The sequence below is a fragment of the Sus scrofa genome, chromosome 12 (genome assembly GCF_000003025.6).
Source record: "Sus scrofa isolate TJ Tabasco breed Duroc chromosome 12, Sscrofa11.1, whole genome shotgun sequence".
Lineage (NCBI taxonomy): Eukaryota > Metazoa > Chordata > Mammalia > Artiodactyla > Suidae > Sus > Sus scrofa.
This window is the reverse complement of record NC_010454.4, coordinates 18,877,983-18,893,761: the sequence shown is the minus strand read 5'-3', so window position 1 is coordinate 18,893,761 and position 15,779 is coordinate 18,877,983. Positions and strand designations below refer to the sequence as shown.

The following is a 15,779-nucleotide window of genomic DNA, read 5'->3' as shown; positions in this document are numbered from 1 at the left end:
CTGATTTGGCCACCCTGCCTGCCCTCCCCAGGGGACCTCTGAATTGGGGTCCCCATCCAGTGTCCACATTCCCCTCGCCCCAAAGAAAGACACACAGAAGTTAATCTCACCAGTTTTATATTTGCTGTTGCCCACAGCGAACCCATCCCATTATCCCCTAGTTCCCAGAGCCGCCCCAGCCTCCAGTCCTGGGACCTCTTAGCCCAGGGGTGGGTTTGTCAGCCAGCAGCACCCCTTCCCCTCCCAGGGGACCGCTAGAATGCCCCCTCCCTTCCCAGCCCTCACATTGGCCGCTGAGGCCCGGTTGCCCCTCCTGCTTTCCCACGATAGAGCTTTCTATGTACAGCCACATTTATACAGGCACTGCTTCCCCCCACCCAGCCCGCCTCCCCAGCACCTCCCAAAGGGCATCTGGACTCCCCCCCCCACCTCCCTCTCGGAGGCAGACCTGGGGTCCCTCCCAAGACATGAACCAGCACATACCACCGGACAGCTCCGCAGCCCCCCGCCCCACCCCGGGCGTCTTTCCAGGCCGGGGCTGGGGGACTAAGGGCGAGGACCCCTGCACAGCCCCGGGGCGCGCACCCTGGGGGCGGGCCCAGGTGGAGCGGGCGGGGCCCGGCCCGGAGGCGGCGCCAGGCCGGGCTCGGGGGCTACTTGACGTTGAACACCATGAGCGGCCGCTCCTCCCGCCGCTGCCAGGGGCTCTTCTTGTCGCCCGCTTCGTCGCCCACCTCCGCCCCCAGCTCGTCCTCCGGGCTGGTGAGCGAGTCGCGCCGCAACTCGCTGGCGCTGCTGCGGGAACTGTCCCCGCGGCTGCGGCCCCGCCCCCGGGGTACCGTAGCCGCCCGGCCCTCGGGCGCCGCCACCTCGTCCAGCAGCGGTGTCAGCGAGTTGTCCTCCGGGGAGCAGAGGCCCGTGCGGCTCTCGCTGCTGCTCGGCTCCGTGTCCTCGCTGAGAGCCAGGCGCGGGGGCGCGGGCGGCGGCGGGGGGGGCGGGGGCGGCGGGGCGGCGGCCGCGGCGCGCTCCCGCTCCTCCCGCAGGGGCCGGCGGCGCGCCGGCCGTGCCTCGTGCACATCGACGCCCGAGTCCAGACTGGCATCCGTGCTTCGGCCGCCGCCGCCCGCCTGCAGGTCGATGTAAGAGTGGCGCACTTGCGAGTTGGAGCGCCCGTCGAGCGACACGAACCAGGCGCGCGGGTGAGGCTTCACGCCCAGTTCGAGCAGCTTCTTCTCGGTCAGCGCCTGCAGCTCCCCGTTGAGCTGCGCCATGGTCGACTCGTTGAACAGCACCGGGATGGTGACCGAGCCGCTGACTGGTGCCGAGCGCCCACCCCCCCAGCCCTCGCCGCCGCCACCCCCGCCGCCCTCGCCCCCCGCGCTCGGGTGGCCCGGCATCAGCGGGCGCTGGGGGTCTGGCTGGGGAAAAGGGCGCGCCGGGCCGGGGGCCGCGCCCTCGGGCGGGGCCGGCTCGTCGCCCGCACCTGTTGCGCCCGCCTCGCCGCCGAGGCGCACGTAGTGCGCGGGAATCACCAGGGTGGGCATGACGTTGCGATAGACGCTGTCCTTAAGGTGGTCGATGGAGCCGCAGAAGATGAGCTGGCCAGCCTGGCTGAGCGAGGGCGGCCGCGCCAGCTGGTCCACCGACTGCGACAGCAGGAAGTCGGGGGTCTTGCTCTCGGCCGCCCCCTTGTGGCCCAGGTAGTGCTCGAAGGGCGGCGGCGGCGAGGGCGGCTCCTGCAGGAAGGTCGCGGTCCCCGGGGCCCCCCGCCGGTACTCCTCCAGGCCTGGCTCCAGCCCTCCAGGACCCTCGACGGAACGGGCGCCCTTGAGCCCGGCGCCCTCGCCCCCGCGGGCACCTGCGGGCTCGGCGGCCGGACGGCTGGCGGAGCGCGGCTTGGCGCGGAAGAAGTCGTCCCTGGAGGCGGCCAAGTCGCGGGAACTGGAGAAGGCCGAGTGGAGGGGGCCTGGAGGCGGAGCCTCGGGATCCCCCGACGTGGCGGGCTCCAGGGGGCCCCCACAGATGAGGTGGAGCTGAGACATCGAGGTGGCCTGGTCTCGTTTGTTTCCGTCAGAGGGACCGGAGAGCTGCAGCTTTCGGTGCTGTTGCCTCGGCTTCAGGCAGCGCCTTCTGGAGAAGAGGGGGCAGACCGACCCCATCAGGAGAGGATGGAGGTTGGAGCAGCTCCCTAACCACTGTAGTTGCAAGATGAGGGATGGAGATAATTGGAGCAGTTGGGGGACAATGCCTGGGACTCAGGAGAGGGGTTGGGGAGCCCAGATGGGTCCTGGGAGAGGAAAAGAGCTTGAGTGTCTGTGGGAGATCCAGCCAGCCGCTGTGCCCATTTGCGTCATCCTTGGCACATAGCAGGTGCAGTGAGAGCCTGGGAGGACCACTTAAGCCAGCCTGGGGCATGTATGGCCTGTGGTCCCCTAGAAGTGAGGGCTGGGAGTTCCTGCTCTGGCACAATGGGATTGGCAGCCTCTTGGGAGTGCTGGGCTGCAGGTTCAATCCCCAACCTGGCACAGTGTGTTAAGGATCCAGCGTTGCCACAGGTGTGGGTTAGGTAGCAACTGCTGATCAGATCTGATCCCTGGCCCCAGAACTCCATATGCCTCCAAGTCGCCAAAAAAAAAAAAAAAAAAAAAAGAAGAAGAAGAAGAAGAAGAGCGGGCTGGGTGGCGGGAGCAGCTGCAGGTCATCTTTGAGGGGCCTGCAGCTCCTGCCTCCTCTCCTCCCACTTCTCTGAAGTTGCCAGTCTTTCAGTCTTTGTTTTACAGCCATACCTGCGGCACAGGGAAGTTCCTCAGCTGTTGGTTGAATCCCAGCTGTAGCCTCCAGCCTATGCCACAGCCAGTGGCAACACCGGATTTGAGCCGTATCTTCAACCTACACTGCAGCTCATGGCAATGCCCGATCTGAAACCCACTGAATGAGGCCAAGGATGGAACCCGCATCCACAGAGAGACAATTTTGGGTCCTTAACCCAATGAGCCATAACGGGAACTCCTAGTCTTTTGGTCGCTGCAAGTGCATATGCAGTGCTTTCCTATCAGCGCCTTGAGGATCAAAGTTGTGTTTTATGCATCTTTGGGGCTGGAGGGCCCAGCATGAGACCAGGCCTCAGTCAGTGCCTGTGATGAGAACAGCCTGGGAGACTGGGAGGCAGCTGGAGGGGGTGGGGGGTACTCACCTGCAGTAGTAGATGAGCAGACACAGCAGAATGAGTACCAGTAGGGCCAGGGCTGCCAGGATGGTGAGCAGGAAGATGGTGTGGTAGGTGCCGATGTCCTGGATGCCAGACGTGATGGTGACCAGCCCTGTGCCAGGCAGGGGCTTAGCACTGCCAGGTGTGGATGTCCTCTTGCCCTTCAGAAAGCATCCATGCCCCCAGCCTCCCCTCCTACCTCCGCCCCCCGGCCCTGCTGTCCCCCCACTCTCACCAGATGTGGGGGAGGCCATGGCAGCCGCCCAGTACCCCAGCTGGGGGGAGATGAAGGTCCAGTAGAGCTGCCGGCCTTCCTTCCGGATCACGCCAGTGCCATTGCGCACCCACAGCCCTGCAGGGGGCGGGGGGGCAAGGTCAGTGTCCTCCAACTTCGGTCCCTCTTTCTTTCCCCAGATTCCAGCACCTGCCCGCCCCGCCCAGATACTCACCACTCTTGGGGTCGAACCTCCAGGCCGGGATGCTGGTGCCCACAGCAAGGGCACGAGGCTCTGAGGGCACAGGCAGGGACAGGTGAATGGGGCCCGAGAGGGGCACCTCTGTCCCATTACCTGCCAGCAGGTGCACGCTCACAGCAGCCACAGGCATCAGCTCCAGCCAGGAGCCATTGCCTGGGGGGAGAGGACACAAGGGCTGAGGTGGTTTTTTTGGTTTGGTTGTTTCTTTGTGTCTTTTTAGGGCCGCACCCACAGCATATGGAAGTTCCCAGACTAGGGGTCGAATCAGAACTGCAGCTGCTTGCCTACGCCAGAGCCACAGCAACGCCAGATCCAAGATACATCTGTGACATCAATACTGGATCCTTAACTCACTGGGCTGGGTCAGGATTGAACCCACATTTTCATGGATACTAGTCGGGTTTGTTACTGCTGAGCCACAGCGGGAACTCCAGGCTGAGGGTTTAAATCCTGGTGGGAAAACACCCCTTCCATGGCTGGCATCCAGCATACCTGAGCTGGAGGCGTCTGTGCCCAGGAACGCAGGGAAAGCCCGCATTTCCTGCTGGGTGCTGGCAGGTGTGAGCGAGGCCCAGAGCTGGCTGTAGGTAGAGCTGACAGGCAAGCGGGCAGCCCGGCGCTGGAACTGCACCCAGGGCTGGGAGCGGGCACCTGGATGGAGAGAGGGGCTGCAGTGACCTGGCCAGGATCAAGGTTCCCCAGGGACCAGAGCAGAAAGCAAGTATCTACGGAGAAGAGCCAGTGGGTCAGGCCTCTTGGGAAGGCCAGGGAAGGTGGTGGCCTAGGGAGGCAACTGGGCAGTCTTGGAATGTTCGCCTAGAAGGGTCCTGAACCCCAAATCTCCTAGTCCTTGGCTGTGTGGCCCTGAGCAAGTTACTTGCTCTCTCTGAAACACTGTTTCCATGTTCACTTATAAAATGACAAGGTTTAGGTCCTCAAACAGTTATTGTTGCCTGGTGTGTGGCAGGTCCTGTGTTAGGTGCTGGGATACAAAGATGAATAAGACGCAATTCACAATTCCCTGCTTTCAACTTCACAGTCTAGTGCAGCACTGTTCACTGCAGGACCCGTTAGGACTTTCTGATATGGATGGAAAGGTTCTAGGTCTGTGCTGCCTGTTAAAGTTCCCGCTCGAACACACTTGGCTATTAAACACTTGACATGCAGCTAGTATGACTAGAGAACTGCAGTGGTTTTTTTTTTTTTTTTTTTGGTCTTTTTATGGCCACACCCACAGCACATGGAGGTTCCCAGGCTAGGGATCTAATCAGAGCTGAAGCCATCGGCCTGCACCAGAGCCACAGCAACGCAGGATCCGAGCCTTATCTGTGACCTACACTACAGCTCAGGGCAACACCAGATCCTTAACCCACTGAATGAGGCCAGGGATCAAACCTGCGTCCTCATGGATCCTGGTCAGGTTCATTAACTATTGAGCCACAACTGGAGTTCCTGCATTTACTTTTAATTCTAAAAAGTTTAGGATTTCCCGTTGTGGTGCAGTGGAAACAAATCCGACTAGGAACCATGAGGTTTCAGGTCCGATCCCTGGCCTCGATCAGTGGGTTAAGGATCCGGCATTGCTGTGAGCTGTGGTGTAGTCGAAGACGTGGCTCGGATCTGGGGTTGCTGTGGCTCTGGTGTAGGCTGGCAGCTGTAGCTCTGATTAGACCCCTAGCCTGGGAACCTCCATGTGCTGTGGGTGTGGCCATAAAAAGACAATAATAATAATAAAAATAATAAAATAAATAAAATGTTTAGTGGGAGTTCCCATCGTGGTGCAGTGGAAACAAATCTGACTAGGAACCATGAGGTTGCAGGTTCAATCCCTGGTCTCGCTCAGTGGGTTAAAGATCTGGTGTTGTCGTGAGCTGTGGTGTAGGTCGAAGACGTGGCTCGGATCCCGTGTTGCTGTGGCTGTGGTGTAGGCCGGCAGCTGTAGCTCCGGTTTGACCCTTAGCCTGGGAACCTCCCTATACCATGGGTACAGCTCTAAAAAGAAAAAATAAATAAGTAAACAAACAAATTAATTTAAAAATTTATTTATTTATTTGTCTTTTTAGGGCCGCATCCGCAGCATAGGGAGGTTCCTAAGCTAGGGGTCAAACCGGAGCTGTAGCTGCCAGCCTACACCACAGCCACAGCAATGCGGGATCCGAGCCACGTCTGCAACCTGCACCACAGCTCACGGCAACGCTGGATCATTAACCCACTGAGCAAGGGCAGGGACCGAACCCGCAACCTCATGGTTCCTAGTCAGATTCGTTAACCACTGCACCACGACGGGAACTCCAATTTATTCAGGTTTAAATAGTTACATCTGGCTAGTGGCTACTGCATTTGACAGCTTAGGTTTATGTGTGTATGTGTGTGTGTGTCTGCTCTCTTGGAGGAGAGGGGACCTGTAAACAATATTCCAGTGTAATATAGTCATAGCCGACACTTATTAAGCTTTCAGATATGCTGGGCACTGTTCTAAGCAGGGTACCCATACTAACCCCTGTAATTCACACGACAGCCTCCGAGGTAGATGCCCATTTTATAGATGCAGAAATGGAGTCAGGAGAAGTTCAGTAACTTGCCCAAGGTCCCAAGCCTGGAGCCCAACGATTGAAGCCCCGGCAGTCTGGTGTCAGGGCCCATCCTCCCCAACCCCATATTCCATCCTGCCTCGCCACTAAAATACTCAGGTGCAACGAGAGTTTGGTCCGCCCCGCTCGGGAGCACCCTGTGGAGCCTTACAGGATGAGTAAGACTCAGGAAAGACGGTGGAGAGGGACTTCCAGCACTGACAGGAGCAAGACCCAGGGGCTCGGAGGCAGCTTGCTGGTGGGGGACTGCAGGTGACTGGAGTGGGAGGCAGGCCAGATCCTGGAGGGTGCTGCCAGCTTTGTGAAAGAGTCGAGGCTTTCCACAGAAAGCAGCGGGAGCCGTGGGAGGGCTTTAAACTAGGGGGTAACAAAGGGTTCATGTGGCATTTCAGAAACCTCCAAAGCCATTTTAGAAGCTTCTGGATCAGAGAAAGGAGGATGAGCAAACAAGAATAGTAATTCGGGAACAAGGGCTCAAGCTAAGAATATAAATTAGGGAGAGGAGGTTCCCCTACAAAACCCACCGTGGCTCCCTAGTACCAGCCAGGTAGAGCCTACCCTCTACCCAGCTTCACCAGCCAGTCTGCACCACCCCTCAGAGCCAGGCAGGAGTGTCCCCTGCACCTCACAGTGCCCCCGTGCCCTGGCATCTTGATCCTTCCCTGGTGAAGGTGACTTTGTTCTCCCTTCAGCTCCAGATCCCGCAGCTCCCGCTGCCAAATCCTCTGGCCCCGCTATACTCCCCAGGGTGGCCTCGGTGTTGGGGGCAGCTGCCCTCCATTCCACTGCCCTGCCGGCTCTGTGATTGTTTCAGGGTTGGCAACGATCTGTTTGTCTATCGTCCTAGTCGTCGGTGAACTCCACGAGGCAGGAAAATGGTCTTCTTTTCCTCACCGTTATCCCCCAGCACCACCCCTCTCCCCCCGCAATACCTGGCACAGCGCAGGTGCTGCAGGAAGTATTGCTGGGTGAGACTGAAAGCCCAGGGGATAGACAAGGGCCATAGCAGTGCTGCTCCTGGCCTTGCACTTGACAGGTATTCTATGGCTGTGGAATGACCCCAGCTTCTCACATAGCCAGGCGCCCAGTAGGTGCATAAGAAGTACGTGCAGATCCACTGCACATAAGGTGGCAGGAGGTGGGAATTCTAATGGTAGGAATAGAGGGAGAATAGAAACCACGAGAAGCCCCAATAACAAGAAATATTTATTGACCACCTTCTGTGCTGTTTTTTGCACGCTATTTAATCCTGACCTCGATTTGACAAGGTAGATACTATCAATAGCCACATCTTACGGATGAACAAGCTAAGGCTCAGAGAGGTTAAGTGACTTCCCCAAGGGCATCAGCTAACCTGTGGCGGGGTGGAGTTCTCTATATCCAAGTCAGGGAGAAGGAAGAGGAGCTGGTGTGGGCAGAAGTGGGGTGGGCACAGAGAGGGGGAGGCTTACCAGGAGAGCCCAAGAGGATGTGCACCAGGTCCTCATAGAGGATGAGGGTGGCCGGCCGCTCGGGGAGCAGGTAGAGGCTGACTGATGCATACACTGTGGGAGGGGTGGCCTGTCAGCTCCAGAGAAAGCCTCCCCTCCCCCAGGCTGGGCGCTCCCACCGTCTGAATCCCAGTGACTTCATCCTCCCTCAGCCCCCTCCGGGTACCCCAGCCCATGCAGCAGCTGCTGGAAAGCCAAGCCCCTCCACCCCCGAGGACTATTCTGGGAAGGGGCTGATGGGGTCAGCTGCTGCCCACCCCCCCCTCCAGCTGCCCCTGCACTCACAGGGCAGCTTGTCAACACGCCAGGGCACAGAGTTGGTGAGGAAGCCAGGGCGGGCAGCAGTGACCAGCACCCAGGTGCCCAAGCGGTAGCTGAGGGGCAGTGTGGCCACGCCCTCTGAGTCCGTGGTGCCAGCGGCCAGCAGCATCCGGTTCCCAAACACATCCACTGAGGCCCGGGCCAAGGGCACCAGTTCCCCACTCACATACACCTGCACCTTGATCAGGATCTCTGTGGGCAAGATGGGTGAGGACGGTGAGGAGGAGGCAGGGGGAAAGAGAGAATGAGGGGAGCCTCGGGGTCAGAGGAGGGGAGTGGGGTTTGGGAGGGGCTTTGGGCCCCGGGCTAGACAAGGAATGGTAGGAGCCAGCATTTACAGGGCCCTCATTTTAACCTCACCTCAGCTGGTAAGGTAGATAGATGGTACTATTAGCACATTTCATCAAGTATAACTCATGCACTTTTGGACATTTTAACACTTCTGAACACTGGCTATGCCTATGATTGATGATGTCATAATTATAACCAGCAGCATTTTGTTCCGTTTTTGCTGGCACATGAAATAAATAATGGTGTATCTTACAGTCAATGATGAATCAGGCTCAAAAATATGCTCTTAGCCCATTTTACAGATAAAGAAAGTGAGGCTCAAAGAGTTTAGATACTTGCACCACAGCTAAGTGGGTGGTCTGGGATCCAAACCTGGGAGTCTGTCTCTAGACCCAAATTGTTTTGGGTTTTTTTGGCCACACCTGCAGCATGTGGAAGTTCCTGGGCCAAGGATTGAACTTGTGCCACAGCAGCGACCCAAACCACTACAATGACAATGCTGGATCCTCAACCCGCTGCATCCAAAAGAATTCCATCTAGACCCAAATCCTTTATTTATTTATTTTTTTCCTTTTTAAGGCCACATCAGCAGCATAAGGAAGTTCCCAGGCTAGGGGGTCTAAGTGGAGCTTCAGCTGCTGGCCTACACCACAAGCACCACAACACTGGATCTGAGCCATATCTGCGACCTATGCTTCGGCTTGCAGCAATGCTGGATCCTTAGCCCACTGAATGAGGCCAGGAATCGGGCCTGCATCCTCATGGATACTAGTTGGGTTAGTAACCCACTGAGCCACCACGGGAACTCCTAGACCCAGATTCTTAAGCACTGGACCCTCCCTATCGGGCTGGTGTCAGGGAGAGAAGAGGGAAGGAGGGCTGAGAAAAGACAAATGACTGGAAAGCCAGGGATCTGCAAGTGGAGATGAGAGTGGTCAGGATTCAGCTACTTGGAAGGGAAGAGGGTCGGTTGGGCCAGTTTGGGTTCTCAAGAAAAAAAAATGAGAAGCGGACACTATGGGTTTGAGCATTCCCATCATTCATCCTCTTCCCAGAATCCTTTGCACATGCCCATTTCCCTTCAGATTTAGGGACTCGCCCCAACCTCTAAGCCGAACAAATATCTCCCGCCCCCTCCCCCTCACATGGACCGCCAGCCCCCTCCCAGTTGGTCAGCTACAGTCAGTCACCATAGCAACGCCCTCATTCCTCCCAGGAGATGGGCAGGGAGCAGGGGCCCTGGCAAGGGGAAGGAGATCTGGGGGGGCCGACAAGGGCCCAAGGGAAACTAGTGTGGAGGGAGCTGGGAAGGGGAGTCCGAGGCTTGCTTTCCAGGCACCTCCGTCCCTGGCTCCAGGATGGTCCAGCCAAGATGGGCCTGCAGGTTGTCCTGAGCTCAGATGGGGTGACAGGAGAGGGATCAGGCCTTGAGTTGTTCCCATGGATTCCACAGGCAGCCTCTCTGCCACAGCACCATCTACCCCTGCCCACTCAGTGAGGCCCCCTCAAGAACATGCCTCACCCCTACCTTGCTGCTCATCATGGGAGTAGGCGTCACTCCTGAATAGGTACACAGGCCTCCGTGCGAGGCCCAGGAGGAAGGTGGGGGATGGGCTGGGTGCTGAACACAGACCTAGGAGGGTCCAGATTCAGAAGGAAGAGCCCAGAGCTGGGGGCAGCAGAGCACGAGGAGGTCAGGGGGCCTCACGGGTGGAGCCTGACACTCAACAGCGACAGGTGTCTTATCTCAGGCTTTCAGCCAACCCCAGGGCCAGCGCCACGCCTGATCTTGGCATCCCATCCAGCTGTTCTCCCGAGCCCACCTCCTTCTCGCCTCCAGGCCAGAGCCCAGTTTGGTCAGTGGGTGCACACACCGGACCCTTTCCTGATCTCCCAGAAGGGGCACTCTCTCCGCCCTCCCCTCCCTCCCCTCCCCTCCCCTCCCCTCCTCCACCACCATCCAGCAAGAATTCTGAGAAGCTAGAGGGGCTGGCCGACTCCCCACCCCAGGCAGGAGCAGCTGGATGGAACAGCTGGGAAGATAGGACCTAGGAGTCTGGAATATGGTCCTTTGAAGGAAGCCTTGGGTTCAAGGGCCAGAGCCTCAGAAAAGGGAGGGAGTCCAGGGAACACAGTACAAGGATGGACAGATAAGGCCTGAAGAGGCCTTGGTACCAAGCTGGGGAGGGGGTGGGCAGGTGCCTAGCAGAGTCCCTTCTGCCTTCCCTGCAACCCAGGCCCCCAGCCAGCGGCCTGGGAGAACCCCCCTCTAGTGGCTCTATTCCAGCCAATTCCCTGGGCTCCCTCCCCTGGGGTGCAGGACTGGAGGGAGAAGCTTCCTGGAAAAAAAAACAAAACAAAATCCAGGGCCTCTTCCTACCCATCAAAGCCTCCTCTACAGCAAAGAGCAGAGAAGACCCGAGGCCAGGGAGATCCTTCCCCATTCCTCAAAGCCTGACATTCCAGACAGCATCCGCCTGTCCAGGCTTCAGCCCTGCCTCAGTCCAGGAGGAAATCCGACCCCCTCCCTTCATCCGGACCCCACTTCCCTCAACCAGACTGCCTTCCCCCCTGCTTTTCCTGCCAGCTCCTTGCTGGGGAGGTGAAAAGTGGAGAGCACCATTTCAGGCAGAGATGGGGCCCCGAGGCAGGAGTGGAGCGAACAGTAGCTGGGGTGACTGGGGCCAGGGCCCGGGAGGCGGTGCAGGGCTGGAGCGGCTGGAGGCCCCCCCGAGGGCCCCCCCCCCCGGACCTAGGCTAAGGGTAGGGAGTCCTGGTCGAGCTCTCCCGCCCTCTCCCGCTGCAGGAGACCCCGCCCCCACCTCACACACCCACCTGGGCCCGCGAGGCGCTGGGAGGGTCTCCTCCACCGCGATGGAGAGGTGAGACGAGAAGGGGCTGACCTGGGGGAGGGCTGGGGACAGGAGTGGCTGGAGGTCTGCTGGACCAGGACCCAGGCACCTGCCTTCCCAGCCGGCACTGCCCACAGCCAGTCAGCCAGCTCAGCATGGCTCCGCCACCCCAGCCCTGCCATGCGCCTTGAGCTGGGAACCACAACGTACCCCTTTTTCCAGACCCCCTCCTCATCTGCAGCCCCTCCTCCATCATGGGCTGATCAGCGTTTCTTTGGTGCACTTCAGATTTTAAATCTGGGGGGCCACCTGGGCGCTGTCAGGCTCCAGGGCAAAGAACCCCATTTGAGCAGTCAACCCGCCTACCACCTCACCCCTCCCTCCTCCCCCTTCAAACCCAGCTCTAGGCGCCCAGCCCCCGTCCCGGCCCAGGGTGGCAACCGCTGCCTGCGCCCCACGCAGTCGGGGTCGGGAGCGAGAAACCCGCAGGGGGCTGCGGAGCGGGCGCCCGCCCCAGCCCGCCCCTGGGCGGGTGTCTTCGATAGACAATGGCTCAGGCAGCAGCGCCTCGCGGACCAAGAGAGAGAAAAACAAGGCGGGAGGGGGCGGCGGCGCGGAGCCCGAGGACCCCGGCCCTCCCCATTGTGTCTCCCCGAGACCCCCGCCCGACGGTCTCCTTCTCCCTCCCTCCTCTCCCCCAGAAGCGCCGACCCCAGGTCGCCTAGCTTCCCCCACCCAAATTCAGGGAATAGAATACCCCCAATTCATGAGCGCGGCGAAGAGGGGGCTGGCGGGAGGGGGCCTAATCGGGGCGGGGGGGGCGCAGGCCCGCGATCGCTGCCCCTCCCGGCCGAGACTCACCCTGTGGGCTGGGGGGCTCCGGCGGCGACTTGCCGGGAGCCCGGGAGGCGCCGCCGAGCAGCAGCCCCAGCAGCGGCAGCAGCCGCGCGAGGACGCTGGGGCCACTCGGCGGCGGCATCGCGGGGCTCGGCCCGGCCCTAGCGGCCCATGGCTCCCGCCCGGCCCGCTCGGCCGGCCCCGCTCAGCCCCAGCTCTGCGCCGCTCCGCGCCGCTCGGGCTCCCGCTCTGGCTGCGGCGGCCGCTGGGCGCGATTGTCTCCGCCCGGAGCCGCCGCCAGCGCCCCCTGCAGGCGGCGCCCCGCCCCGCGGGCCTCCGGGCACCGCCCCCTCACCGCCCCGCTCCGCCCGCCACCCGCTGGCACTGTCAGTCCGCAGCCCACCCCACAGACCCCACTAGGCGCCTAGACCCCCAGGTGCAAGGGAGTGTATCGAATAGGGTCCAATGACCGAGATTCTCGGAGTTTCAGAGCCCTGGAAATTTGGTGCAAAAATTGGGGAGGGAGAATGGCTATTGCTTACAACATAAAGAGTTGGTCATGAGTGTTTCCAAAAAGTGTGAGAACTGCCCAGTTTTCTGCGCAATGCTGGGAAGGTAGGGCTCAGCCCCCTTAGGAATCACCCCGTTCTCGTCTAGCTTCTCCCTCTTCGTGAGCCATAGGCAAGTGATTTAGCCTTCTGATCCACAGCCTTTAAAATGGGAGTTGTAATAAGCTCTACCTCGAGAGGTTATTGTAACGATTAAATGAGATAATGAAGTAAAGGGTTTAGCACGTGCTTGAATGTTTAGCAGGGGCACAGTAAATGGTACTATTGTTGGGCCAGGGCGAAGGGGGAGCTCACCACCTCGCAAGTAATAAGATTCATGGCTGAGGAGTTCCCGTCGTTGCGCAGTGGTTAGCGAATCCGACTAGGAACCACGAGGTTGCGGGTTCGATCCCTGCCCTTGCTCAGTGGGTTAACGATCCAGCGTTGCCGTGAGCTGTGGTGTAGGTTGCAGACGCGGCTCAGATCCCGCGTTGCTGTGGCTCTGGCGTAGGCCGGTGGCTACAGCTCCGATTAGACCCCTAGCCTGGGAACCTCCATATACCGCTGGGGCGGCCCAAGAAATAGTAAAAAGACAAAAAAAAAAAAAAAAAAAAGAAAAGAAAAGAAAGATTCATGGCTGAGCAAACACGATGCTTAGGAAATTCTAGATATGGAAGCAGCCGTTCTCTCCCACTGAGAATCACAGGTTGGTCTCTCTAGTTCTAGTTAATGAATGCCAAACGGAGTCTTTTCCTAATTCCTTAGCCACTGAACCTCACATTTGAACCCCAAACTGGAAGCCTGCCCAGGCTCCAGCCAAGCTCTCTTTCTTTCCAGTTTCTGGGTTTCCTCATCATCCAGCTTCTGGGTGGTCAGATCCTCATCTAATCTGATATCCATCCCCCTTTCCTGGTTCTCTCTGGCTTGTCACCTCTTTCTCACAGTGTGGTGACCTGGAGTGGACTTTGTATCTAAGGCAAGGAACTCCATCCCCCAGAGGTCAGGCTTTTCTTCTGGTTGGGTACCCTAGTTGAGTCTAATGACTTAAAGACACATTGTTACGAGCTTGTGAATAAAACCACCCAATTCTTCCTCATTCCTTCCTTCCTCCCTCTCTTCCTTCCTCCTTCTTTCCCTCCTTTCTTTCTTCCTTCTATTTTTCCTTCCTCTCTTGTCTTCTTTCTCTTTCCCTTCCTCCTTTTTTCCCCTCTCTTTCTCATAAGTTTCCATGTAATCAAATTTCCCAGTCCTATTCTTATGTAACCAATTTTTTCACAACCTCAAGGCAGGATTTAGCACTCATTCCTGGTGAATTTCATCTCGTTGGTTTCAACCCAATTTTCCAGTCTGTCAAGGCTGCCATGAATCTGCTTCAGTCACCCATTGTTTTGGAGCTGCCTCTCATCCCAGCCAGCAGCCACCTGCAGGGTGAAGAGCAGCTTCACTGCCTTTTTTTCCCAGGCAGCCCAGGGATGGAGCTTTGGGACAATTCCCTAGAGATCTCCTTCAGCTTTATCAAAATTGTTCAGTTTTATATTTATTTATTTATTTATTTTTTAAATTGTTCAGTTTTAAATCTGAGTTGCTATCATCCAATTCACATTTCTGTCTTGTCTATAATAAGGACAATGCCAAATGCTTTGCTAGATCAAGATAAATGATCTGGGGCCATCCAGTTACAATGGTGGAGGGGAGAGGGAGTTTGGCTGGTGTTCAAGGATCACAGCTTAATTTTTTGCTAAATGGTCACAGTCACCCAACTAGAAACCTGTTCTCGAACTTGCCATGCATGGATATCAAATTGTTCTTTTCAGAATTTACCTTTTAGAGTTCCCTTCGTGGCGCAGTGGTTAACAAATTCGACTAGGAACCACGAGGTTGTGGGTTCGGTCCTTGGCCTTGCTCAGTGGGTTAACGATCCAGCGTTGCCGTGAGCTGTGGTGTAGGTTGCAGACGAGGCTCGGATCCCACATTGCTGTGGCTCTGGCATAGGCTGGTGGCTACAGCTCTGATCAGACCTCTAGCCTGGGAAACTCCATATGCCACAGGAGGGGCCCTAGAAATGGCAAAAAGACAAAAAAAAAAAAAAAAGAATTTACCTTTTTCTCCTTTGGGTAAAATCAAAGGCCAGAAGCTCTTCTGAGGTAAGTCTGTTCATCAATGGCTTCCCCCAGCACCTGGCATCAAGTCCAAGGTACTCCTGATGGCCACAGGGAGGCTATGCCCCCACCCCTGACCTCATCTGGACCCCCTGCGTGTCTCCACCCCAAGGGTCTCCTTGCTTTTACTTAAATACATGGAGCCTACTCCCACCACAGGCCTTTTCATTTACATCTCTTTTTGTCTAGGACACTTTATTCCCTGCAGCCACCTGCCTCATTCATTCATCTCTCTGCTCACCTCATCAGAGGCCTTCCCTGACTCCTCTCCCTGACATGTCAGCCCTCTTCCAGCACCCACTTAATTCGATCACGATCTCCTTTTATTGATTCACTTATCTTTTTAGGGCCACACCCATGGTATATGGGGATTCCCAGGCTAGGAGTCAAATTGGAGCTGTAGCCGCCCACGTACGCCACAGCCACAGCAACGCCAGACCCAAGCCACATCTGCAACCTACACTACAGCTCATGGCAACGCCAGATCCTTCACCCACTGAGCGAGGCCAGGGATCAAAACTGCATCCTCACAAATGGTAGGTAGATTCCTTTCCGCTGAGGTACAATGGGAACTCCTCCTTGCCTTTATTTTTGCTCCCAGCATTGACCACCATTGAGCATACATTGATTTGTTTATTCTTTACCCCGAGTCCTGTGAGCACAGGGACTTTGTTTCTTCCACGGCTCCAGCTCAGCACTGGCACAGTATCAAGACCCATGGTCGGTGCTCAGTCAGTATTTATGGAACCCGTGAACCAACACATCTCTCAGGATGCAGGTGGGCCCCCCACCTCTCTCCACTGCCTCCCGTCTTCCACGCCCATCCCTCCTGTGAGCTCCCTGCCTGCGCCCTAACCGAAGACCCTTCCCCTTGGAAGGAAAGAAGGGACAGCAAGCAGCAAGGGAGCCAGATAGCAATGCCTGCTCTTCTGTCCCTGCTGTGACACTGCCTCCCTCAGACTGAGGCCTCCCTTCCTCACTCTGAATACAGCTTTACATGCTTCCT

At 57.7% G+C, this 15,779-nt stretch overlaps 1 protein-coding gene across 3 annotated transcripts; it reads right to left on the bottom strand.

Moving 5' to 3' along the window:
- On the bottom strand, window positions 101–12,313 carry FAM171A2 (family with sequence similarity 171 member A2). Of its 3 annotated transcripts, none has more exons than XM_021066867.1 (8): window positions 12,091–12,313; window positions 8,051–8,278; window positions 7,727–7,819; window positions 4,177–4,335; window positions 3,658–3,837; window positions 3,444–3,560; window positions 3,194–3,320; window positions 101–2,130 (listed from the first exon to the last, which is right to left on the bottom strand). In XM_021066867.1, the coding sequence occupies exons 1-8, from the start codon at window positions 12,206–12,208 to the stop codon at window positions 654–656; spliced, it is 2,499 nt and encodes an 832-aa protein (XP_020922526.1). In that variant the 5' UTR covers window positions 12,209–12,313; the 3' UTR covers window positions 101–653. The 3 variants fall into 3 exon arrangements, with proteins under 3 accessions (XP_020922526.1, XP_020922525.1, XP_020922524.1); XM_021066866.1 differs by lacking the exon at window positions 12,091–12,313 and adding an exon at window positions 11,213–12,017 and having other exon boundaries at window positions 101–2,127; XM_021066865.1 differs by lacking the exon at window positions 12,091–12,313 and adding an exon at window positions 11,213–11,932.

Excerpts from the sequence above, each read along its gene's own strand:
- FAM171A2 (XM_021066865.1), bottom strand. The coding sequence starts at position 11,411 with ATGGCAGGGCTGGGGTGGCGGAGCCATGCTGAGCTGGCTGACTGGCTG. Across the intron at positions 3,321-3,443 it reads CATGGCCTCCCCCACATCTG|GGCTGGTCACCATCACGTCT; the intron begins GTGAGAGTGGGG and ends TGCCTGGCACAG. Across the intron at positions 2,131-3,193 it reads CTGCTCATCTACTACTGCAG|AAGGCGCTGCCTGAAGCCGA; the intron begins GTGAGTACCCCC and ends CCTCTTCTCCAG.